This window comes from Lates calcarifer, linkage group LG6, assembly GCF_001640805.2.
Source record: "Lates calcarifer isolate ASB-BC8 linkage group LG6, TLL_Latcal_v3, whole genome shotgun sequence".
In the NCBI taxonomy this organism is placed as follows: Eukaryota; Metazoa; Chordata; class Actinopteri; family Centropomidae; genus Lates; species Lates calcarifer.
This window is the reverse complement of record NC_066838.1, coordinates 24,556,608-24,581,148: the sequence shown is the minus strand read 5'-3', so window position 1 is coordinate 24,581,148 and position 24,541 is coordinate 24,556,608. Positions and strand designations below refer to the sequence as shown.

At 41.9% G+C, this 24,541-nt stretch overlaps 1 protein-coding gene across 8 annotated transcripts in view; it reads left to right on the top strand.

The window, feature by feature from the left end:
- Window positions 1-24,541, top strand: part of lima1a (LIM domain and actin binding 1a) — a 75,194-nt gene that overhangs the window by 29,413 nt on the left and 21,240 nt on the right. Inside the window, exons 1-4 of one of the 8 annotated variants that reach the window (XM_051071426.1) lie at window positions 8,374-8,664; window positions 10,426-10,606; window positions 12,069-12,114; window positions 15,939-16,343. The exons of 1 other annotated variant lie outside the window; for it this stretch is intronic. In XM_051071426.1, the coding sequence (XP_050927383.1) occupies window positions 10,482-10,606; window positions 12,069-12,114; window positions 15,939-16,343 (576 nt within the window). In that variant the 5' untranslated portion in view covers window positions 8,374-8,664; window positions 10,426-10,481. Of the gene's footprint in view, window positions 1-8,373; window positions 8,665-10,425; window positions 10,607-12,068; window positions 12,115-15,938; window positions 16,344-22,499; window positions 22,546-24,541 lie in introns of those variants that run through there. 6 more of the 8 variants (XM_051071420.1, XM_051071424.1, XM_051071423.1 and 3 more) reach the window with 6 other exon arrangements.

Genomic DNA, 24,541 nt, shown 5'->3' with positions numbered 1-24,541 from the left:
TTGGTGGAACTGGGCTAGAAGCGCACAGAGATGCTGAGTTTTATTGATTAATATGACTATAAAGTGTTTTGATCCTAACCTCAGGTTGATCACGTTTTCTGTTGAACAATGATACATCTGGGCAATTTGGGGTTCGGTATTACTTCGGCATGCAGACCAGAGGAGTCGGGGACAACCTCTTCTTCCTTTCCTGAGCCACAGCCAATGAAACCCATTTTACTGGCTTACTTACTTCATTATCATCATCGGATATATGAAGTGTGTAGCTGAAGCTCTAGTGTGCTTTAACAATGAGACTTTGTAAAAATGTGTGAATAGGTCTTGTAATGTAAAGTGCTTTGAGTGTCCAATAAGTCTAGAAAAGTGCTACATAAATGGCCGTCCATCCTACCAATAACTCTGATAAAAGTGGGGCAAACATTTAACAAGCACAGCATCGACGTATAGAGTCACATGACAAGAGAGGTATGTGGTCTCCCCGGCGGGTGCAACACAACAAGTGAACGAAAAACAAATAAAACTTAATCTATACCCAGATGAACAGGCTTTGCCAAGGACACATTGTGCACATCAGAATACAGTTGTTCACCACATGGTACAAGTAATCTGTGTCAGGCTGCTGTGGATCAAACCATAGGACAGATTGTCTTCTGACCATTTTTCTACTCTCTGCCAGTTGCTAAATATGTTTCCTGCATCCTGACAAAAGAGGAGCCCCCTCAACCCCCCCCAATCCCCAAATCAAATCCAGGTGCAGATTCCACCCATGTTTTTTCCTCCAATCATAGCAGAGGTAGAGCTGTAACATCCTACCGACGCCAAAATAAGTGAGCAGTGTGAAAAATTACTTTTATCCACATCAGTGGATATGTGAGTTTGTCGCCTGTGGTCCACGTCTTTATATGGATACAACCCTCTGCTCTTTAAATGTCAAGGTCCTCAACTGTCCATGAACTATGATATACAGTATAACACACTCACACAAACACACATAACATCTACAGCTATACCTATATATTCATTTCCACATGTTGTGCTCAGGTATTCTCATGTACTATATGACAGTGGACAAACATTAGATCACTTTGATTAAAACTCACTTACAGTACTTACTTAATTACAGAAATAACAACCATTAACAGTTATCCAAACTCTGTATTCAGATGTTATTATGTTATTTTCAGAGTACGTTGCCATTTTTGAGGTACATGGGAAAAGAGAGATTTCCTTTAAAGTATAGAGATATAGTTGGAGTTTGCATTCAAAGCAATTTTTTTTAATTGATTTTTTTTAGCATCTAGCTTATGTTTACAAACTATTCCTAGAATTAATCCCTATATTTTAAATCACTTTACACATCAAAATATAGTTATTTTTTAGAGAATGTCACATAATACAACTACATCACTTTTTAACAGAGGCAAACATCTGATAACAGAATATTAGCTGATGTAAATTTTTCTTTTTATTACTATTTCTTTTTATTTTCTTTTTATTTTTATTACTACATCAGTGCTCTCTGGTGGACAAAATGTGTAATGGAATCACTTTTTCTAACCTTTTTCTAACCTATCTTTGACATTTCTGTACTTATCAGGCAGCCTACTGCATAAAATGATATTAATATGTGTTTCTGTAGAACTACAAATACTGTATCAGGTCTTGCCATGAATACAAAGGGTCTGGTTCCTCGTGTTGTTTTTGTCATACTACAGGCCAGGGTGGGGAATTTATGAGGAAAAAAGAGGAGGGGGGCTGGTGGTGGAAGTAAACACACCATAAATGAAGGTCAGCTGATGTAGGGTGTGCATGTGTGTTAAACATGTGTCCTACAGGGCAGGAATTTCATACATGTGTGGTGGGGACCAACATACACCAACAGTAGGGGGCTCATCCACCCTAACGTTAAACAGGTGGTTACCAAACACCACACCCCACTCTGAAAGCTGAAAAAACATTTCTCCCAGTATATTAACAGTGAACTCAAGAGGATTTGACTGATGTGTTTGATGGGCATCATCTATTTTTCTGTTATTATTTGTTCATTTTCACTTTTGTTTACATCCAAATGAATCCCACTACAGGACTTTTTCTAGAATTCTTGAGTTATGGCCAAAAGTGTTTTTTGTGAGGTAACCTTGACCTTTGACCTATGATCACCAAATTTTCCTGAGTTCATCCTTAAGTCCAAATGAACGTTTGTGCCAAATTTGAAGAATTTCCCTCAAAGTGTTATTGAGATATTGCATTCATGAAAATGGGACCGATGGACAGACAACCCAAAAACATAATAATGAGTTGTGTTACTGTGTCCCACTTCTAAGCAGGATTTTAGTTTGCAGTGACAAAATTAAGTAAATTCAAAGCAGACAGTATTGTACATTACATCAGCTCACAGCTTCAGATATTCAAATAAATTCAAATAAATAGCGGCAGATGGTGAAAGTACTTCATTTCATTCAGGTATTCATTTGTTGAAAAACTTAAACTGCCTTATCATGTCAGACCCTGCCACTCCCACCTGGCCTGCAGTAACCCCAGCACCTCCCGCCTTTCCACTCACCTGATCCCCCCTCTCCCCCCACGCCCACCTGCTCACCTGTTCCCCATTCCCTGCTTAGCTCCTTAGTACAAAGACTGGTTCATTTCCTCTTGTGTGCCAACCCAGCTGTAACTTTCCATTCCTTTTTTTAACCAGTTTTTCCTGCTTGATTTTAGACTTCACTTTCTGAATGCTCCTTTTTCCTTGGTTTCCCTGCCTGCCTGTTACCGACCACTTCACCCTCTTGCCTGCATTTTCCATTTTTAACCTTTTCTCTGCCTTTGTGTCAAGCAACTTCCATAAAATGGACTCAGAAGAGACACCATGGTCAAAATCGTAGCAGCACAGTTTGAGATAGCCTGATTTTTAAAAAATACTGTATTGAATGTTGTATCTTTGTTAGTAAAGTCAATGTATTCATAGACCACATTTAAAAACGATAAATACTGACCAAAGTGCTTCATGTAAAGATGAGATGTAACATTATTTAATTAAGGAAATAAAAATGCATGAATGCATGCATAATTAAGAGGATATAAGTTATTTAATAAAGTGTAGAATAGATAAATCTATCAGAGAGCAAATGAATAAAAACTGAACAAGTCAAACAATTAAGTCTCAAACTCAAGCCACAGACTGTAACTTAATGTGTAAAAAGGTTGGTTCAGAAAATGTTCCTTCACGGTCTCATATCTGCTTCTGTTTAAATGTTTCCAGAGTGACCAAACAGACTAAATATAGCAGAGAAGAATGGAACTGCTGAACACACACTTAGCTAAATATGTAGGTAGGCTGCCAGGTATGTGGAGTGACAGAGTGTACAGGCCAGTAATTGTCTGCAATGGAAACGTCCTGAGCAATGTGCAGCAGCTTTAGATAGATAGATAGATGGATAGATGGATAGATAGATGGATAGATGGATAGATGGATAGATAGATGCACTCTCATACAGCACATGCACTCTTTTAGTTGTTGTTTTCTGCCATCTAGTGGCAAAATAGTAGCATTGCAAGATTTGCTGCTTATAAACTTTACTTTAAAGGCCACAGCGCCACCTGCTGGACTAAAATATGACTTGCAGGTCCAGAGAATTACTGTCATCAGGTAACTGAATATACAGTATAAGAGTGAGATATTGTACTAAATTATGAGCAGGGTAGACTCTTATTTTGAAAGGTGTTACACAAACTGCAGTGGTGGAAAGTAACTCCAACATTTACTTAGGTACCTGCTTTGTTCTTCACTCAGAGAGAAACACTGCTCAGGTATTACTAACCACCTGGAAGAAGGATATGAGTCTCACAGTAACTTAATTGCCGTTGATTAAAACTGCTGTTGCCTGTCAGCTGAGCGGTCCCTGAATAACTAGGTTACCTGTCCCAGCTCAGGTGAGTGTGAGTCATTGGGAAATACAACTTGGATAGAAATTAAGCAACTGTCTCAGGAGGAAACATGTGTCAACAGGACGTATCTCAGGTCGCAGCTTCGTGTAGAGACAAGATCTTGAGTCAGTTTACACCTGAGCTGTACCTGTCTCATAGTCTGACAGAGGACAGAAAACCTGTCTGAAGTTTTCCTATTAAGGTGATGTGTCATGGCAGCCAGCTGGACTGCAGCCACGGTGATGTATTATTCCCTATAACAGGTGAGCAGGTTGGTTTATCAGGTTCTGTTATCATTTTAATCTCCAGAAGCAGCTGCTATGTAGCCTTACAGCAGGTAATAACACCTGTGTAATACAGTTAGATATGTGTTGGTTGGTCCACGACTTTAGTCCAGAGTGAAATATCTTTATAACTTTTAAATGGTTTGACATGAAATTTAGTACAGATCTCCACAATCTCAGGATGAATCATCAGTGATCCACTGACTTTTCCTCTGGCGCCACCAACTGGTCAAAGTTTTCATTTATCCATTGGACTATCTCAAGATCTACAAGATGGATTGGGACAAATATTGGTGAAGACAGTCATGGTTCCCAGTGGATTTATCCTGAAACCAAGAGATGAGCTCCTGTTATGTCCAGGGGCATGGCCCCTACAAACCCTCACTAAACATGGAAGTTTCCTACACTTCCCATGATGCATCATTATGTTAGCCCTTTCCTTCCTGGTAAACGACCACGTCTTCTAACTCCCCATTCCCAGTTTAAAACAGAAGATTTCTGTTTGTAGTGTCCAAGTTTAAGCAGAGATACAACTGATACTTCCATATTTGGAAAGCTCCTCCAGACTGCGGACACTGTATGACTGTTTATCGGTACTTCCCCACAAAAATAAACAGATCTTATTGTGTAAAATCCGGAGAGCCCCTTAGGTCACATTGAGGCTGTGGACATTACAACATGGACTGTGGTATTACAAAAGTCTCTTCTACAAGCAGAGAGAAATCTGCCTGTCTAGAGGAAGTATTCAGATACTTTATTTAAGTAGAAGTACTAGAACAATGATCAGGAAAAACTCAATTACAAGCAAAAGTCCTATGAAAATACAACTCGAGTAAAAGTACAGATGTTTTAGCAGCAACTTTTGGTAATCAATTAAATATTTCCGTCTTTTTTTAAGTGAAAATATCAGAGATTTCATGGTTCTAGCTCCTAAAGTGTGAGAATTAATACTCTTCTTTGCTGTGAAATTAATATTTTGGGAGGTTTTTTGAGTGTTGCTCAAGGAAGAAGTCAGTGCTTAGTATAATCTTGTTCACAGGTGCCTTCTCAGCAGATTGAACACTGGAACAGGTTTCCGTGTTTGAACAGATGACTGGGTGGCTGTAATAACTATAACTCACCCTTTCTCTTTCCTAATGACACTGAGTCACCACACAGACACTGATCTGTGCCGATGATTTCATATCTGAGTGTGTCCCTACTTGTACTATGACATTTGTCTATTTATCTTGTGTAGATCATTGTCTAGCCTATACAGACTGAATGGCATATACTTATAGCTGGGTCATACAGGGTAAAGGAGGTTCTGCCATGGTGTACGCACATACAACAACTGGCCTGCAGCTTGATTATTTCCATTATTGATTAAAATGCAGATTATTTCTTCATTATAAACAGAAAATAGTCTCTACAGTTTCCCAGAGTCCAGGGTGATATCCTCATGTTTTGTTTTATCCAACGAATAGTTGTGGTGCGTTCTCAGAGGTCAGAGTTTTGTGTTCCTTGTTGAAACGTTCAACTGGAACGAACCCTAAAATCATATTTCCAACCTAAACCCACCAACCCCGACATAAGGATTCAAGATGGCTGCTACTCGCATCAATAGTAGTGAACTCTCTGCTAATTTTACTGTTTATAGCAGTTCACTTCAATTAAGTGAGTCTAATATTAACAGCTGAGGTGTTCTTCAGGTGGAGTGCAGATTTGTTTTGAAGCTGTCTGCGAGCGTCCATGTTTTATCGACCTCTCAACAGGAACCCCGACATAGGTGATGTGAACTCCCAGTTCCGACTTCCAACCTCTAATGTAAACAGAATGCACTATGAAAAACTTAAAGCGACAAAATTGAACTTTTACTAAGCAGCAGCGCCCCCCTGCAGCCACGAGTGGTAATTCATTCTGTTCAGCTCTGAGTCCGAGCGGTCGAGTAGTTTTCATGCACAGAAAATAAAGTCTATCAATCTCTTAGAAGTGTAGTCCCACTCACTGGACTGGAACACAACCCAAATGGTTTATATTACCCATGATCCCCGGCTTCAGGAGCAGGAAGTGCTGTCCCTCTAACAAACCCACCAAACTCCATTTAAAATTCTTGATATTTTCAAAGTTTCCTGGCTGGATATCAGAGATGAACGCTGGTTTTTAATGACTTCTTTTAATGAGTCTTTTTAACTGATCTACAGTTCAGCATTACTCTTCAACTTGTTGGGCCTGATTCCAGCAGTTTACATAAAGCCATCAAAAACCATAATTAAAAAAAAGGTTCATAATTTTGCTTAAAAGATATTTAGTTTACATTTATATAAAACACAGAAAAACAGATGAGTTCTCATATTGGAGAAGCTTTTTCTATCTGATTAATGGGCCAATCATTAGAGCTCTACAGGACAGATTTCCTAATGTTGAGACTGGATATTTGAAACCACTTATCTACTGTGTAAACTCCCACCACCCCCCACTTCTGCTTAAGTGCTTGGTGCTTTAAAAAGGAAGCAAAAGAAAAAGTGACTTCAGATCAGATTGTAAATGACCGCTGTACATCCTGCAGGGGAAAATAAAACTATAACCTCAACCTTTACCTTGAAATTCTCAGGAATCCCGAGTGTAGTTGTTGGGAATTTCTACATGAGGCCAGCCCCTCTCTACAGCCGTCATGTGTTTGGGATTAGCCTGACTCACTGTTAGAGATGTGACATTTGGTGGATCTGAGAGTCTTTAGTGCCACCGCAAAGCTGGGATCTAATTATCCCAGGGCGCCTCAACGTACCACCTCAAACGTGGAGGAGAATTGACAAAGAATTTTCTTGGTTAAGATGGTGAATAAAAAATGTGTGTGCCGTTGAAACAGTTGGAAAATGAATCTGCAACTATTCGGATAATTATTTAAGTACTTTGGTTCCAGCTTTTCACACAGATTCCTCTTGTTTTAACTTTAAATATCTTTGGGGAAGATGTGTGTTTAAATGTATTTTTCAAAGTTCTGCAAATGAAATGGATAAATGATTAACCAAGGAAATAATCTGCAGATAATGATACAACATTGTCAGTGGAAGCTACTAATGATCTGTGTAGGACTCTGGTTTCCAGGTTCCAGCTGTATGAGGTCTAGTTATATTTGTACGAGCAGGTTGCATCCATGTATTCTTCATTTAAAGCAGCTTCAATCAATAGCAATGGATCAGATAAACCTCCATTTACTTATCAGCAGACTCTGTGGGGTGGAGACTGTTTTAGTGTCTTTTAGCTCTTTTTTTGTGGGGGTTTTAGACTCTGCAGCTTCACTGTTTTAGTTCAGCAGCTGTTTTCAGCCCAAAAAAAGCTCTAAAAACTCACTGTACACCACCTGCTCTGCAGCAAACAGCAGACAGACACAGTTAGCAACAACATAGTGGAGCATTTAGCATCTAAAGAGCCAGATATTTCACTCAGGAGTTGGTGGAGAAACGAGAGCGAATACTGGACCCAACTTCACTTTGGATTATGTATCTGCGAGCATGAATCTGAGGTAATGACATCAGCGTTGCATTTACAGCCTTTTTTGCTGCCTATCGCAGGATTAAAACACTATGATCAGAGTCATTGATTGTAGAGTTTAATAAGTTTAAGATTAGGAATCATAATGCAACATTATTGATCTGCTGATTGTTGTTTAAAATGTCTGAGCCTGAGGTGACGTCTTCAGACATCAGTGTTTTGTCCTAAACTCGAAGAGACTGACTTCACAATGATATTAAAAAAGCAGTATATCCTCACATCCACTAGTCTAACAATCATTTAATCCTTTCAGCTCTGATAATAAAGATAAAGGGGAATAAAAGCGTTGTGGACAAATTTCTCTGGCATGTGAAAGCACCTTATTCCTCATTTGAAGACTTCACAGGTTAGATGGGGATTTCTTTGTCTCATTAACAAAAAAACTTTATCTTTAAGCAACACATCCTCTTCTTTTCTCTAAACCACCTCCCTCGTTGTTTCAGCGCAGTCAGCCAGGATTGTGAATGAGTCACATCCTCTAAACCTCTGACCTTGTGAGAAAGTGGGCAGCCAGGAGTCTGCAGTTCACTCAGCTTCCAGGAATCCAGTGTGGGATTCCCCCCCTTCCTCCTCCTCCTCCTCCTCCCCCTCCTCCCTCGTCTTCCTCCCTCCCCCACTGCCTGTCTGCCATGTTGTTCAACACAGGGGGCTTTCACCACATGCCTTCAGGTTGCTTTGTAGTGCTGCTGATTGGACATGCGGAGGAAAGAGAGCTTGTACCTGCCAGGTGGAGGTGAACTCTGTTTCATTATTGGCTGAGAGGAGTTAAATGGGAGCGGTGGGACTCCTCCTACTTCCCTGTCTACTCAAAAAGGCACTAGTGGAGGCAGCTGAGGAGTAAAAAAGGAGAAGGAAGTAACACAAGTAGAGGAATTCTGAGACAGACGAGCGTCAGGGAGTAAAACAGCTGAGACAGTCACAGGTAGGTGGTGGTGTTTTTGCATCAGTTTCTGTTTGTTTTCCACTGGATGATGTTTAAAAATCAAGGTTAAACTGTTTGAAACATGAAGCTTCTTCATTGTGTGTCTGTTTGAAGTTTAAAAGAGAGCACCGGTGCATCCTTCTGATCTTCAAAAATCTAAAAAAAATCAAGCTGCTCTCTGCTTCTCCTAACCTCTGGCCGGGTCTCAAATTTCTCTATTGAACTTTGAGACTTTTTAAAACTAAACTTTGCATGGACTGCGTCAGTTTTACATGCTGCTTTGTTTGCAATCTAAACCCAAGTGACAGTGGCGACCTGAATTACCCCAAACAGTCACGATCATCCCTCATTTGTATTTGGAAGGAGAGGAATTGCGATGTTTGACACGACTGATCGGTCAAATAATCGATTAGTTGATCGGCACTGACAATTTGATTAATTATAAACGGCAAACATGCCTCTCAGATGTGAAGATCTGCTGCTTTTCTGTGCTTTTATCATCATAAACTCAACATGTCTTTGTTTCTGAATACGTCACATTCGGCTCTGAGGAAATTTATCTGGGTATTTTCACGGTTCTGTCCATCAGATAAGAAGCTTATCTTGATTGGAGAGGACCCGTTGTTACATTCTCATGGTTGTAGAAATGAATGAGCCCGTTCTACAGTAATTGGGCAACATCCTCCCATCCAGCATGTGATCACTGATTACTCATTTTTCAAGCAATGATGCCAAACATTGGATGGTTTTTGGCTTCTGTCACTTGTTGCCTCTCTTGTCTTAAATCATAGAAAACTTCTCTTTAGGTTCTTTAGGTTTAGGTTTCTTGTTGAGAGTAATACAGTGTCACCGTGTTTCTTGGGTGTTGTTTTAACGACCCCAGAGCTCGACACAAAGAAAACGGTGTTGTAGAAATTAACAAGCCGGTCCTAATTGGGTAACATCCCACAAAGGCCCACCTGCTGAGTGACGTCGGGCCTGTGACTCGAGCTCCAACCCTCCCCTCTGTCGTCATCGGCCCGCTCATCGGCCTCATTGTTGAACTCATCCGAAGCGTGTATAACTCACAGATGACAGTTATTTTAGCTAACGGCGTTGCTGCTGCTGCTGCTGCTGCTGCTGCGTGTGTCTGCACGTCTCCGAGCCCGCGAGGCTGTGAAGTTGCAGGCAGGTAGAGACGTGTGTGTTGTGAAAGTGTGTGTATACAAGAACAGGTGGGGGGTTTGTGTAATGAAGGAGTATCAGTTGTCTTGTCTGCTGGTAGTTGCCCTGGAGGCTCAGTTAGAGCAGCGTCACACAGGGAACAGATGGTCAATGGGTGTGTGACGTGCTCTATTGACTTTCTGACTCAGACACTGCTCCATGCTGCAGTGGTAACTCAGTCTAATGTGTAGTCAGACAAAATATATTGATGTCTGGGTGAGGTTTTGTACTGCAGCAGTGGTAACACACAGGCAAATGTGTAATCTGACAAAATACTGATGTCTGAGTGAGGTTTTAGCGCTGATATAAAAGCCTAACTTTGATCTAAAGCCTGTTTAACTGCTCACAAAGAGGTTAGTATGACATTGCTTCAGCAGTGTGAGGGGGCTGTCATAAAAATTTAAATGCACAGGAAGGGTGTTGCTGCTTCAGCTCGCCGGTGTCAAAGCAGCAAAAGCTGCAGAGGAGAGGAGCAGAATCAACAGCACACCACCTTCGCCTCAGTTTTGTTTTTATTTGCGTGAACATCTTCCTTTTCCTTTCCTTCTTTCCTCTCAGAGCTGCGTTCCTGGAAAGCTGACAGGCAGATTGATCGCTCAGACGTGCAGCAAAACATGGCCTCCGTCGCTCCCTTCGGCCGCAGACAGTGGGCGTCCCAGTCACTGAGGGTCACCGCCAAAGAGCTGTCCATTGTCTCCGCACGGGGCAAAAACACCGCCATCGCCGAGCGCTTCTCCAAGTAAGTCTCTCCTCACCTTTTCTCCCCCCCATCTCTTTCTCTCCCTCTCTTTGGCTTTGACCATGACTTAAATAATTTAGCAGCAGCCACTCAGCAGATAAGTCACTGTCTCACCCAGTTTTCTGATCAGAAATGAGGCCACACGTCTCCCTAACAACATCTCGCCACTCAGCTGTTTTCAGTTTCCTCTTTTTAGTGAAAAAGAATGTGGTTACCACATACATCAACCTACCAGTTTCTGTTTCTGGAGTAAAACTAAGAGTTGAAGTCACAATAAAAGCAAACCACCACCCAGAACTCCAACCTTTTACCTGTTAAACACAACAAATCAAGTTACTAAATTTATGAATTGCACGGTGGGACGTCCTGTCTGTATTTACTCCATCTGACCACTAGGAGTTAGTGCTGTTCTGTGTCTGTGAGTGATGAAAACACCGTTCACAGTAGGTTTCCTCCTCTTAACAAGGAGTTAGAGTCTCAGAGCAAAGAGATGAAATATTTTTCTACCAAAGTCTTATAAAACTGATTTTCTGCGGCAGTTCCAGGCTAAACAACTATTACTGTTTGACTTCTGAGACTGAATTTAGATTTTAACCCCGTAAAACATGTAAGAATATACATATAATGTGAAAAAATACATATATACACGTTGATATCCACACTTTCTTTCTTTGTCTTTTTTAGGGAAACACTAAATTTAGTCTTTGAATAAAGAAATAATCAAACATGCAAAGAAGTTTACTTTGTTTGAATTAAACTACAACAGAAACATTTTGTCTATTAACTGATTAGTCAACTGATTTTATTAATCAGCAACTTTTAGGATAATTAATGAATAATTTCAGTAATTTTTCAGGCAAAAATGCCAATAATTCACTGGTTATCGTAGCGTGTGTGAAGGAAAAACTGAATATTTTTGGATGAAACAAACTATTTGAATATGTGCTGTAAATAGTGCTTAGTATTTTCACTATTATCTGACATTTTATGGATTAAATAACTAAACAATTAAGAGATAAATCTAGAAAATAAATGGCAGATTAACCTCTTAATCACTGCTGATGTGGTGGTGGGTCAGTTGCAGGACTACAACACATAAATGTGACAAATAAATAAATTAAAGTAAAGTCAGCTTTGGCCTGACATAGTGTTAAACATTCAGACTGTTTTACAGACGTAAAAGTGAGACAGAGATCTTTTCTTTAGATGAGTTTTACGATATATAAACAGAAATGGACCAAACACTGAATCGACTGCGTGGGCTGAAGATTTTCCATCCAGATTCACTGCAACACATGAAATCATCTAATGTTTTTGGAGAGGAGCAGGGGACATTTCATCTTCATTTCCTGGGTGTGAGTGTAGCAGGGAAGGGCAGGACCAGATGCCTCTGCTTCTTAGTTTGTCTGACATTCTTATATCCATCAGCGTCCTCTCATCCACTGTCTGTCCTCCTCCTCAGGTACCAGATGGCAGCAGAGGAGGGCAGCGCAGAGAAGAAGAAAGCGGTAAGAAACCATGTCCAGTATGAAATAAATCTCGTCTGCACTCGCTGATCCTCTCCCTCACAGCGAAGGATGAAGCGTTCAGATCCTTTACTGAAGCTTTTACATAAAAACAAGTTCACACAGCGCAGATTGAACCTTTGAGCATCGGGTAGTTTTTAATCTTGTCTCCAGTAGCGAAGCGTATCACGTCAGCCGGCGACGATTGGTTTGCTAGAACCGAGTGTAGTGAGTAGACTACAGCAGCTAGTGTGGCAGAGTTTGTGATGTAGAAACCTCAGAAGTGTCTAAGAGGAGTTTCTGATGCTTCAGATAAAAAAGAAACTCTGTGTTTAGGAGGATTACTGTCTAAAAACAGACGGCAAGGACAAACACGAATTGTAATTACTCTCACAAGGGGGGAGACAAAGGTTCTACACGGCAGGTTTGAGTAAATGTATTAAAGCAACCATCCTCTGCATGAATGAGTCCTAAAACCAGGAAGTAAGTTAGCACGTCAGGACTCCCAGTTCCCTCGTCTCTCGTAGGTTTCAGTTAAATGAGGTCTGTGGTTTTATCACAAGCTCAAGACATTTTCAGGTTTGATACTCCGACATTTTAACGGTGTAAAATTACTCAGGCTGCAAATAACAGTTATTTTTAATTAATCTGCCACTTGTTTTTTCATTTTATTGATTGATTCTTCCACTTGAATCATTTCAAGAATTGTTGTGTAGCTTAAAAATGTTTTTCCCGTCAGGACTGTGTCGTCATGGTTGACTGACATCTCTCTCACTCTCCTGTTTTTATTTATTTTTTGCTAAATTTACTCCTTTTATCAGTCTCATTGTTAAATGGACACCTGCAGAGTATTTTTCTTGATGCTGCCAGATGATTAAATGTTTTTTGTACGTGAAATCGATCACGTTCAGATAAACGCAGTGCAGCAACAAGTACTATATTTCCTCCAAAATGTAGAGGGTAAAGTACAAATACTTAAAAATCCCACTCAGTTACTTTCCACCTCCTGTTTCCACTCACACATACAGCTGCTAGCTTTCCTCCCACACCTGTTGATCCACATGCAGCAGATTCAGAGAAGCTTCATTTCAGAGACAATAATCTGAGAGTGAGACGTCTGCTGCTCACACACACACACACACACACACACACACACCTCTGCAGTGTGTGTGCAGAGCGCCAGTAAAAGTAGGCGAGCAACAATGGCATCTGCTGTCATGCTGCGGCGGTAACAAGACGCCTCCGTCCCACCTGATCTGCGTGGGGAGGCTTGTTAGTGCCGTCTCTGGACTGGAGAGCACACTGGTATCTCCAAACATCCACTTCTCATTAGTTGGGAGTTTTTTTACTCTGAGTAGGAAGAAGAGGAATTTTCTCAACTTCTAAAGGAACATTGAATATATGGAATTTAGAAATAAATATTTTTCACAGAACAGCAAAGACGAAAAAAACAAATTAACCAATCCAGGCAGCAATTTGAAGGCCTTGCCTTGACTTTCAGGGATGTTTTAGTGGATATTTTCCACGTTTTACACACAAATAATCAATTAATCTATTTTATATTTACATTTATGCATCAGTCAGTCCCAAATCTAAACACTGACACAGACACAAAATCAGTCACAGGCCTGTTCCTGAAATCCAAAGCAGCGCTATATATCAGTACCAGACTCCATTGACAAAAACAGGAATTTTAGGGAGCAGAACACAGGATTTGCTGCCTTCCATTAGTTTGTTTGTTCGTGTTATTGTGTGGCACTTTTACTTATTTACAGGATCTGAATACTTCCTCCACCACTGAAAGTCACACAATAACACAAAGAAAGAAACAGATCGAGGCAGCGGTATACCAGCAGCTCATGTGCTCTGCTTCCTAAAATAACCATATTTGTCAATGGAGTCTGGTAGCCATATAAAACAATGTTTCTGGTTAAACAAAAAGGGTCTTACTCTTTAATAAAAAGGTCCATCTCTTTGTCAGACACAATCTGAGCCTGTCAGTGGCAACAACAACATACTTTGATGTTGCACCGTTTTATTTGACTACACCGCAGCAGCTGTAGACTTTTTTAACTTCCTTGTTTTTAATGCAGAACATCAAACAGGAATTTTACTTTCATGAAGATCTTCTCTTATCTTTTTTTTTCTTTCTTTGCACTTTAGTAAATCAGTGAATCTTTTCAGCAGAAAAAGTAAAGGTGTTACTCTGCTGTTACTCGACTCCAATCCCTTACATAAACATCAGATGTAGACACCAGTCCTGGAGGCTTATCAGAGGATTATTATTCATCCTGGTTTGGTCACTGTGCAGTTCTTTGTGAACCCCCTGTTTAGGTTTCCAGCGCTCTCTCCCCTTTTACCTTTTTCTCATTTCCTGGACTTATTTTCCCTCTTTCCCTTCACTGACTGTCTCTGTTTCTGATTTTCTCTCCCTCCTCCTCCTCCTCCTCCTCCTCCCTTCACTCCCTCTCTGCTTCCTTCCCCTCCTTCCTCCCCCCTCTCTCTTCGTGTTGTAGACTGGGGGTGGGCTGGTTACTTCATGCTGCTCTGATCACTTCTCAAGGCTCGCACATCTGGGACAGCTTGTAGCATTTCCAGCCGGCCAGCAACTCAACACACACTCACGCACGTAGATACACACTCAAAACGCCAACTGGACAGCCGGGTCGTCCACCGCCTCTCTCTCTCAGGTTTTTAACTCTCTTAACTTTTGACAAAAAGAGGAAAAATTTTTTCCAGCTCTTTTCTGTAAGCAGCAGCTCCAGGTTTACAGACGTGCATGCTGAGCAGCTCTTTGTCTTTTGTGCAGTTGTTTCTTCTTCTTTACATACTTGAAACTTTTGTTGCTTGTTTAAACATTTAACTTGTGTGCAGCCGCTGTTGCGTTTTAGTTTTAGTGTTAAGTAGTTTTTTGGGTTTTTTTTTTTTTTTTAAAGCTTCATTCAGCAGGATCGGAGGATCAGGTGGCGTGAGTCCAACATTGATGGAATTCACTGAGGAAACTAAAAGCAGAGTCAAAGAGTGTGGCAGGCATCCCTCAGTGTTCTTCCTCTCCACCAAAGTCTGTAGGAATAATGAGTCATTATAGCTGGAGTGCTGATGTGTGACTGTCTGTGTGGCTGGGAGTGATCCTCTGCCTCCTTGTCACTTCTACAAGTCTTTGTTTGCAGGGTAGTCGTGACCAGAACTGACAGAAAATGAATCGTCAGTTGTTTTACTCTAACTTATGTGATAGTTAACAGAATATCTTTGGGTTTTGTGCCGATGGTCGGACCTCGCTTTGACTTTCAGGGATGTTCTGCTGGTTACTGGCCTGTGTCCATCTACAGAGACCATTTTATTAAAGAGTAAGATCCTTTTTGTTGAACAAGAAACATTGCTATATAGCAATACCAGACTCCATTGACAAAAAAAGCAATTTAACCCAGCAGACTGACTGAAAGTCACACAATAACACAAACTAACTGGTGGTACTCCAGTAGCTCCTGTGTTCTGCTCAGTAAAACTACTGTTTTTGTCAATGGAGTCTGGTACTGATATATAAGGATGTTTCTGGTTAAACCAAATTATCTCAATCTTTCTGTACACTAATCAGTTAATTAATTAAATTAACTCTTTTTTGAACCAGTTAACTTTTTTAAGCAAAAATCTCAATCATTATCTGGATCCAGCTTCTCAAATGTGATAATTTGCTGCTTTTTGTCTTGTCTTTTTTGTGTGTGTTCTCTTGGTTCTCCCTTTTAATTTGAAATAAGACAACTGATGCTGCATTTAAGTCTGAGCTTTAGTTTGAGTAGTATCTAGTTAAATGTATGAATCTTCTTCAGGTTGCAGAAGCTCTGCCCTCGACGCTGCGCAGCGGGAATCTAAGTGTTTTAAAGAAACGCTGGGAGCAACAACAACAACAACAACAACCACCATCGTCCAGCCACAGATCTCAGGCCACGCCCTGCAGCTACACCGACCCCACACCTACACCCAGGTCACAGCTCTCCCTGGACCAGGACGCTGAACCGGAGACGCAGGTTCACTCTGAGATCAGTGAATCCACCTCCAACCAGCTGCAGTCAGCTCACCCCGAGGATCTGACCGACATGGAGGCGAGGCCCGGCAGAGATCCAGAGGGAAAGGAGGGAACAGCGGCGGCCGAAGTGCCCGAATGCGAGAAACCAAGCGTCCCCCTCAACAGCCTGAAGATGATGTTTGAGAAGGGAGAGAACCTGACCGACAAGGTGAGTCTGATCTTACCTTTTCTTATCGGTGATGGTGACCGGCAGGGTTTGGAGTTTGTCCTCACATTTCACTCGACACATAAAGACCTGCAGGGGTGAAAAATAAGTACGTTTACTCACGTACTGTACTTAAGTACAATTTACATATCAGTTACAGTTGGCTGAATAACGAAATTAACATTTTAACCTTCATGAAAAGAGGATTTGCTGCATTAGTTTTAGGCAGGTGTACCTAATAAACTGGGAACTGAAAGCTTGTGTAAGCAAGATAAGGTTTTTTCCTTCCTCACAGGCGTGACGTCCACGTCACGATATGGAGTCAGAAGTTAATGAGCTGTGATTTAACAATCTGCTGCGTCTTTAGTTCCATCTCAAACTAAACAGGATCCTGATTAGTTTTAGTTTGAGTAAAGAAAAAAAACAAGTCTGCTTGTTCTCAAAGAGGTCAGATCCCTCCAGTCCTGTCATGCTATAGTCACATGGTGCAACCTCACTTCACCATCACCACACACACTCAGCTGACTCGCACATCCTCTCAAGCATCAGTGACCGGAGCTCTGCTTCATGCCCCCACCCGCCCACACATACCCCTGGGGGCAGCTAATTGTTATTTGCGGAGCATAAAAGTGGAGGCATTTAACGTCCAGTCATGCATTTCCTCGAGGCGTGTAAAAAAAAAAAAAGGAACGTAAAGGGCTCATACGCGAGGTGTGACACGTTAACAACGGCCACGCTGTGCTCTCCTCAACACAGAGCAGCCATTTACGACAGGAAGAGAACATTACGGGTCATTATGAGGCTTTAAGAAGAAAACTGATGTATATTCACCGTACAGTGTGCGTGTAAAATCAACAACCTGTAAAACACCACTGATCTAGAATCAGCTGAACTTGTTGTATCCTCCCAATCAAGTCAGATGTTACGTTTATTAACTGGTATTTTTCCCAAGCCGTCTGCACAATAAAGCTGCTACAGTCAATATCTTGTTGTTGTGAAGAACCCAAAAAGAATTCATTTCCTCTCACTGCATTTTAGCATCTTTCAGCTCATCGTTTTGGCTTTTCTGCAGCTTCATTCTTTATTTTTTTTCACTCTCGCTGAACTCAAAGTGTAATTTTCAAAGCTGTTTGCAATTTTTAAAAGATCTAAAAATTCACTGTACACAACCTGCTCTGAACAAAACAGCAAACAGACAGTTAGCGACTAGACGGTGAACATAGCGGAGCATTTAGCCGCTAGAGAGCCAGATTAAATGCTAAGCTAAAAGAGAGGGAATATTTGAGTTAAATTCATGTAGTGATCAGAGGCTCCACTTGAAATTAATTCTATAACATTGCTCCCTAACTGCTGGATATGTCAATAAGAAACTGTTTGCTAACATATTCACCATATCTGCGAATGGTGTTGCTGTATTTAAACATCACTAATTTTAAATTTATATCGCAGTAGTGTGTTTACAGCTTGTTTCTGCTGCCCCCAAGTGGCCAAAAAATAAAAAAATTAAAAAAAAATCCAGGTTTAAATCTGATATTCTCACAGCTTCACTCCTCTGAAGAGTAAATACAAAACAAATCCAGCTAGCAGCCTGTTAGCCTAGCTTAGCTTAGCATGAAGACTGGAAACAGGCAGCTGTCCTGGCATCATGGACCCAAGTCTCAAAACAAGTTGAGGTTTTAACCTTTCCACACTGTACCTGCTGCGGTAAATACTCACTAGAGCAGTAAATGTGTTAATCCGCAGCTGAAAATAGTCCCTGACAAATGCATTATTTACTCCTGTTTGAGAGACGTTCACTAAAAACTACAGCTGCTACTTCACATCTTCAGTAACAGCAAAGTGAGATATATCAGGCTTTGGACTTGTTGCTGGGATAAAACCACTAGTTTTGGTCTTTTCATGAGATTTGTTGAGAGTAAGAAAAATATAGAAACTCATCCTCAAAACCTCAGATCGTTTTTGTTGAGATCTCATGACATCCAGCACCAACAAAGGAGCAGTTCCTGGCATAAAAAAACGTCCTGTAGTCAAAGCATTAAAATGTGCTGTTCTTACAAAGACTTTTGTTTTTCCGGCACCACTTGCAGCTCAACTCTGACCTCCTATGTGGGCTTTTAAAAAGTGAGATCAAGGAGCGCAGTGGGGAGGCGGAGAGGGATTTTGGAGAGTCTTTTTACTGCATGTTGCATAGTTTTCTCACCAAAAGAGGAATTGTTTGGGGAAATCCTCGAGCGATGATACAAGATCTATACAGTTCTGCAGACACAGAGTTCAGGGTCTTGTACAATAGCCTCCACTGTAAAGCCGAAGTCTGGCCTTCTGTTGCTTCTCTTTGTTGAGCTCCTCTTCGCAGGGCAGATGATGTAATGGTGCAGGCTGGCAGGCTCATGACCGCAGACAGCTGATCCGACCGTCTCCCCTAAGGCCACCACCCTAACCCCCCCGCACCTCATCAATCATCCCTGTTGTCCACTTTCTGCTCCTCAGTCTTCTACGTCCATGTCTTCCCTGTTGTCTCCCTCCTCCTGTCTTCACATCATAAGACACCCCCATTTTGTTAGGTTGTTTTTTTTAGCCATGCTAGCAGCGCTCCTTCAGGGTGTCGGTCCACCACTTTTGATGGATTACCATGAAATTTTCTACAGACGTTCACGGCGTTCGGACGAAGAATACTTACAACTACAACAGCCCGCTGACTTTTCCCCTAAGAACAATCATGATATCAACATCTGTGGTGTTGCGTGAAATATCTCAACAACTTCTAATTGATGGATTATCATGATATTTGTTACACATTTTCATGACCCTAATTCCAGGACTTGTGACTCGACTTTGACTCGAGCAATGACTGCATTTAGACTTGTAAGCTGGAGACGAAGACTCTGACTTTTTTTGTAATCAGTTAAATTAATAATTTGATATAACAATATTGAGAGATCGGCCCACATGGGTTACGTAGTCGGTACTAAGACTCAACCGCAATGACTCGGACTTGAGGTTTAGTGACTCGACTACAGCACTGTCATATACTGTGTCATATATTTCAACACGCCCGACCCCTTTCTTCAAAAGATGAGTACAGAGAAAAAGTGGTAATTAAACGATCAATCAATGAATAAATAAAAATCTGTTTTAAACCCAGAGTTGGTGCTAAGACTCAACCGCAATGACTCGGACCCGAAGTTTAGTGACTCGACTAAAACGCTGCATCATATATGTCCCCGTGTCCGACCCCTTTCTTGTCCTGGTGAGAAATAAAAGGTGATTACAAAGAAAAAGCAGTAATTAAGCCAATAAATGAAGAAATAAAAATCAGCTCTAAACCCATTTCCAGCCTTTATCTGATTACCACCCTCCTCCGCCCACCCCCCCTCCCTAGGTGGGGGGAAGCATGCAGTCATGAGGCACTCTGAAATTAATTGACCTGCACCCCTCTCTCCCTCCCTCCCTACACACTCCACATCCCAGCCCTGCTCAGCCCCACCTATCCTCCCTCCCTTCTTTCCTCCCACTGTCCCCCACCCCCCTGCCCCTGCACCAGCTGCTCCTCCACCACCCTCCTGTCCCAAATGACTCCTCCCTGTACAACTGCCTCTTTATTCTGAAGCTGGGGCACCATGACGCAGTAAAAACACACATACAAACAAACAAAAAAAAGCCCTTTACCCCCTCCTTCACCCATCTGTAACACCATGACACACTTTGCCTCCCCACCTTCATCCGGCCACACCCCCCTTTGAACAGCCGCCCGGCCACCCTCCCTAGAAACACCTGCTCCCTGTCGCCTTTCCTATTCCCTCCTCCTCCCCTTCCTACCCCCCCCAAAAACCATCTCCAGAGACCCTTCCCCACATCATCTCCCCCCTGTGCCATAAGCCAGATCTGCTCAGTCTGTTCCCCTCTCCCTCCTCTGGAGCTCGCTGGGTGCTGGATTCAGTCGTACGATCAAACTCCCTCAGAACTGGCTTCACGTCTCTGCTGACTCTTCATCCTTCTTCATCCCTTCGCGGCTTTTCTTCTCTCCGTTTACCTTCAGGAGAGGTAGCTACGCTCTGTCTTTTCGTTTGTGCGTCTGCGTGGTTGTTTCTTGTTCTCTTTGTTTGGCCATTAACCCTGAGTCTGCTTTCACTTTATTTTTCTTTCTCTGTCTGTTTGTGTTGACCTCTCTGTTGGATTAGGATGTTTTCAGACGACACGGCTGCAGAGTATCTGTAAAGAAAACAGCCTCTCAGAGTCCACTTCATGGGCTAACTTTATCAGCTCCACTTTGAACTGTATTATTGTGCGGCTCTGGCTCGGTATATTACCGTGTTTAGAGGCTGTTAAGTCTTCTGTCTTTGTTTTGGTAAGAACAGGGTATTGTCTTGGGTTTACTGTGTGTTTGTGTGTGTGATGGGTTCAGGGACAGGGTGGGGTCATTAAGAGGAACTGCAAGTCAGTCTGTCGGTCTGAATGAGAGCTTTAATAGTATCAGGATTAGCAGCAGATTCTTTGTCTAGCGTGCTGATCCAGCCCTCCTGGGAGATCCAGCCTGGCCTCGTACCGGTCCGCCTGCTTGTTTACACCCCACTGACCCCCCCCCTCCTAATATGTTTACCCCCCCATGTACACACACCAGTCTCAGACACCTCCCCCTTTTCTCTGCTGTACCTCCGGTCTGTGAAAGATAATCCACCCTGGGGGATAGATCCATTATTATGATGATGATGATGGTTTTTGTTGTTGTGATTTGTCTCTGTTCTTTAAAGCCAGACAGATAATTTTGCTTATTTTAAGTAATATTTTCTGCATTTTTAGGCTTTTTTTTCTTGTTCTTTAGAGTTTATGCAGAAGTTTTTTTGCAGCAAGAGCGACAGTGTTTTGTATTATCTGAGAGACATCGAATGAAAAGAAACAAAAACTGCAGCAGCTGCACCCAGATAAGCATTAACTTGCCTGAGTCACGCTTGTTGTTTGTCAGTAAATAGACACCTCCATTTTTGTGCACAAGCTCTAAATATAATGCGCCACATTTTACAACCACACTGCATAAACTCAGCTCGCAAAAGTGAGGGGAAAAAAGCACCAAGATGGAGGAAAAATGACGTAAAATCTGCCAGCAGAAGAGGAAAGTTTCACTTGCCAAGATGTCTGAAACAAAACAGATAATTTTGCTTATTTTAAGTAACATTTTAGTGCTGTTTTTTCCCTTGTTTTTGCAGCAGCTGCACCATGATTCCCTGATGAGTATTAACTTGCCTGAACCACACTGGTTTTTTGTCGGTGTCTAACACCTGCAGTCACCTCACAAACACCTCAACCTTTGTTTTCTGTTGTGAAATCTTTCCCAACTTCACTTGCTGAAGCCTGCAGACTCTCTGAACCCATCGACCCGTCACCTAATCTAACAAAAAACTGCACATTTAATTATTTTTAAATCCGTTGAACGGGTGACGACGACGACTCATGTGTGGCTCCCTCAGACTAAAAGACTAATGTGTAGTGTCACAGTCGCTGTCTGACCTGTTACGTAACCTGCACCTGAAGTGACTTTAGCGGAACGACGTGAACTCTCATGTTGGACGGAGGCGTTGGCACGACTGACTGCAGCAGGAGAGTTTAAACTTGTCGTCGACAAAAACATAGATCAATATAGATGATAAAGTTCCTCTTTTTTCACTTACTCATCAGGTATAAAAAGAATAAGTAGAAGAAGTAAAGCTCGGGCTTTTAAGAAGAGACTGTAGGTGGATTATTGTATCGTCATAGCTCTCAGGTGTGTATAAATGGAAGGTCAGAGAGAAATGATCAGTTTGTTTTCTGGCTGGCGGCTGTGGACAGACGGGGTGTCTGTCTCAGGCTCCGTCTCTCTGAGCTCATAAGGGATTAAAGTGGTTTGGTCTGGACCAACACACACACACACACACACACACACACACACACACACACACACACACACACACTACTCTTTACCTCGTCTCTGCATTTTGTTCATCCCTCTACACTTTGATCACCTGATAGACACAAGTGCTTTTAGTGTGTTTGCTCCACACTGGCTGAAACATGTGAGCATCAACTGGCTGAGTGCATGTGTGCAGGACACACTGACGCTGTATTTATTGCCTTGTGTGTGTTTCTTTTCAACACCCCTGACTGTCTGTGTGTGTGTTTGTTTTGCAGGTGTCCAGAGAAAGAGGTAACACTGCCAACATGGACCAGCTAGGAGGTACATATGAATTTTTTCATGTATTTTTTGGCCATTCATGTATTTTTTTATCAGAAATATGACAGAAAATGAGTCTGAGATGAGTAGCACTTAAGAAAAGTTAAATACAAATAGAAGAAGGTTTATTATTAAACCCCTAGGTCACCTGGGCGTGGTATAAATCTGTCTTTAAATTTAACAAACTGAAACCATGAAGCTGTGAGTCAGGAAGTCAAAACAATGAGCTGACAGACGCTAAAACGCTCTTTAGAGATGGAAGTACTGATTATAGCTGCTTTAAAAACAAATATAAAGACAAAGGACTTTTACAAAAGTTGGTTCAAGTTGATCTGCACATGCAGCATTGCTCTCTGGTACTGTTCAATCAGCTCCAACAATGTCCTCCACAACATGTGTCATCCTGCCTTCCCTCTGGATGGATTACATCCTTCCCAGAAATGAGAATCTCAGCAGTGACGACACAGGCTGGTGTTAAAAAAAAAAAAAACCCACAGTGATCAGCAGACAGGAAGAGACACAAACTCCTGTTTCCCCTCTGTTCTGCGCACGACTCCTGACCTGGGTGTTTTCCCGTCCACAGCCTGCATGACTAATGAACCGGGACGGGTGGAAAAAATACATAAATCCTGAACAGGAACAGTCGCCTTGTAACACAAAAACTCACCAGATGTTAACAGTAATTAATTACAGATGCTGCTTTTTGGGTTTTGCAAGCTACAGGAAGGAAGTAAAACTATCTCAGTTTGAAGGAACAACTCTGATCCAAAGAAGAAGAGGCCTCAAAAACCTCAAGAAACAAAGTATTATGCTCTGTGGTCAAGGCCGGCTTCATTTTACATTCATTAGACCTCAGCTTCTCATCACTGTGTGTGTCTGTGTGTTGTTGGACCAGATGGAAGTCTTGCAGAGTCCACTCCTCTCCGGACAGGATGGCCCCTCTACCAAGCTGCCATCTCCAAACAGGACGCCTCTCCACCTCCGTCAACGTGAGTATATTTTAATGCCTTTTAATTATACATATGACAATAGAGAGACAACAGGAAATGAGGAAGGAGAATGACATGGAACAAAAGTCGCTGGATGGGATCGGACCGGGAACGTTGTGGGTCACGGTCAACGCTTTAAAACGCCATGGTGCCTCATTGCCTCAACCTGGATTTGGGGACTAACAGTCGATACAAGATGGGCCCTGTTTATACTTAAAACGTTTAGTTGATCAGATAAGATGAACACCACTGTTCTGATGTTTGAAGCCTGAATCCAATCTCCAGAAGTAAAAAGCTAATGCTAGGCTATAAACCAACTACACCACAGGTCACATGACGTCAACGTCTCCACCACTAAGCTTCCAACTTGTCATTTCATTTAGCTCTGAGCTCTTCTACAAAAGCCTTTCTTCTTAGAAAGTTAGTGAGAGTTTGAAAGAGCGTGAGTAGAAACACAACGAGGCTGTAAAGGTGGACTGGTGAGTAGATGGGTTTTCATGTTAACGTCCCGACAACCTCTGTAGTCTCATTTAGACACTCGTTAGCAACCGCCTTTTAAAAGCTTCAAACATCAGGAGTGACCGATTTTATGTCAGAGAATAAAACCTGAAAATGTCTTGAGCTTGTGTTAAAACCACAGACCTTATTTCACTGCATCAAAAGCTGCATCATGGGAACTGTAGTTTTCGTACCTGAGGAGGTTTACACCACTCCTCTGTCCGGCACTGAAGCGTTCAAGGTGACTGCTTTGTGCTTTAGCCAAATCCAATCACCTGAACTAACTCTGGACCTCAGGCAGCCAAGATGAATCTCATCAGACTGGTGTAAGAGGCCACAGGCAGCTCAGAACTTTTATATTTGTCTCTTGTTTTGTCTTTCAGGGAGATCAGCTGGACAGTTTCTGTGGAAAGCAGAAGGAGAACGTCCCTCCCTGCACTCTGGACATGGTGAGGCTTTACAACTGTTTTCACATGCATCACGACATGCTCAGTTCATGTTCAGCTGAGCTT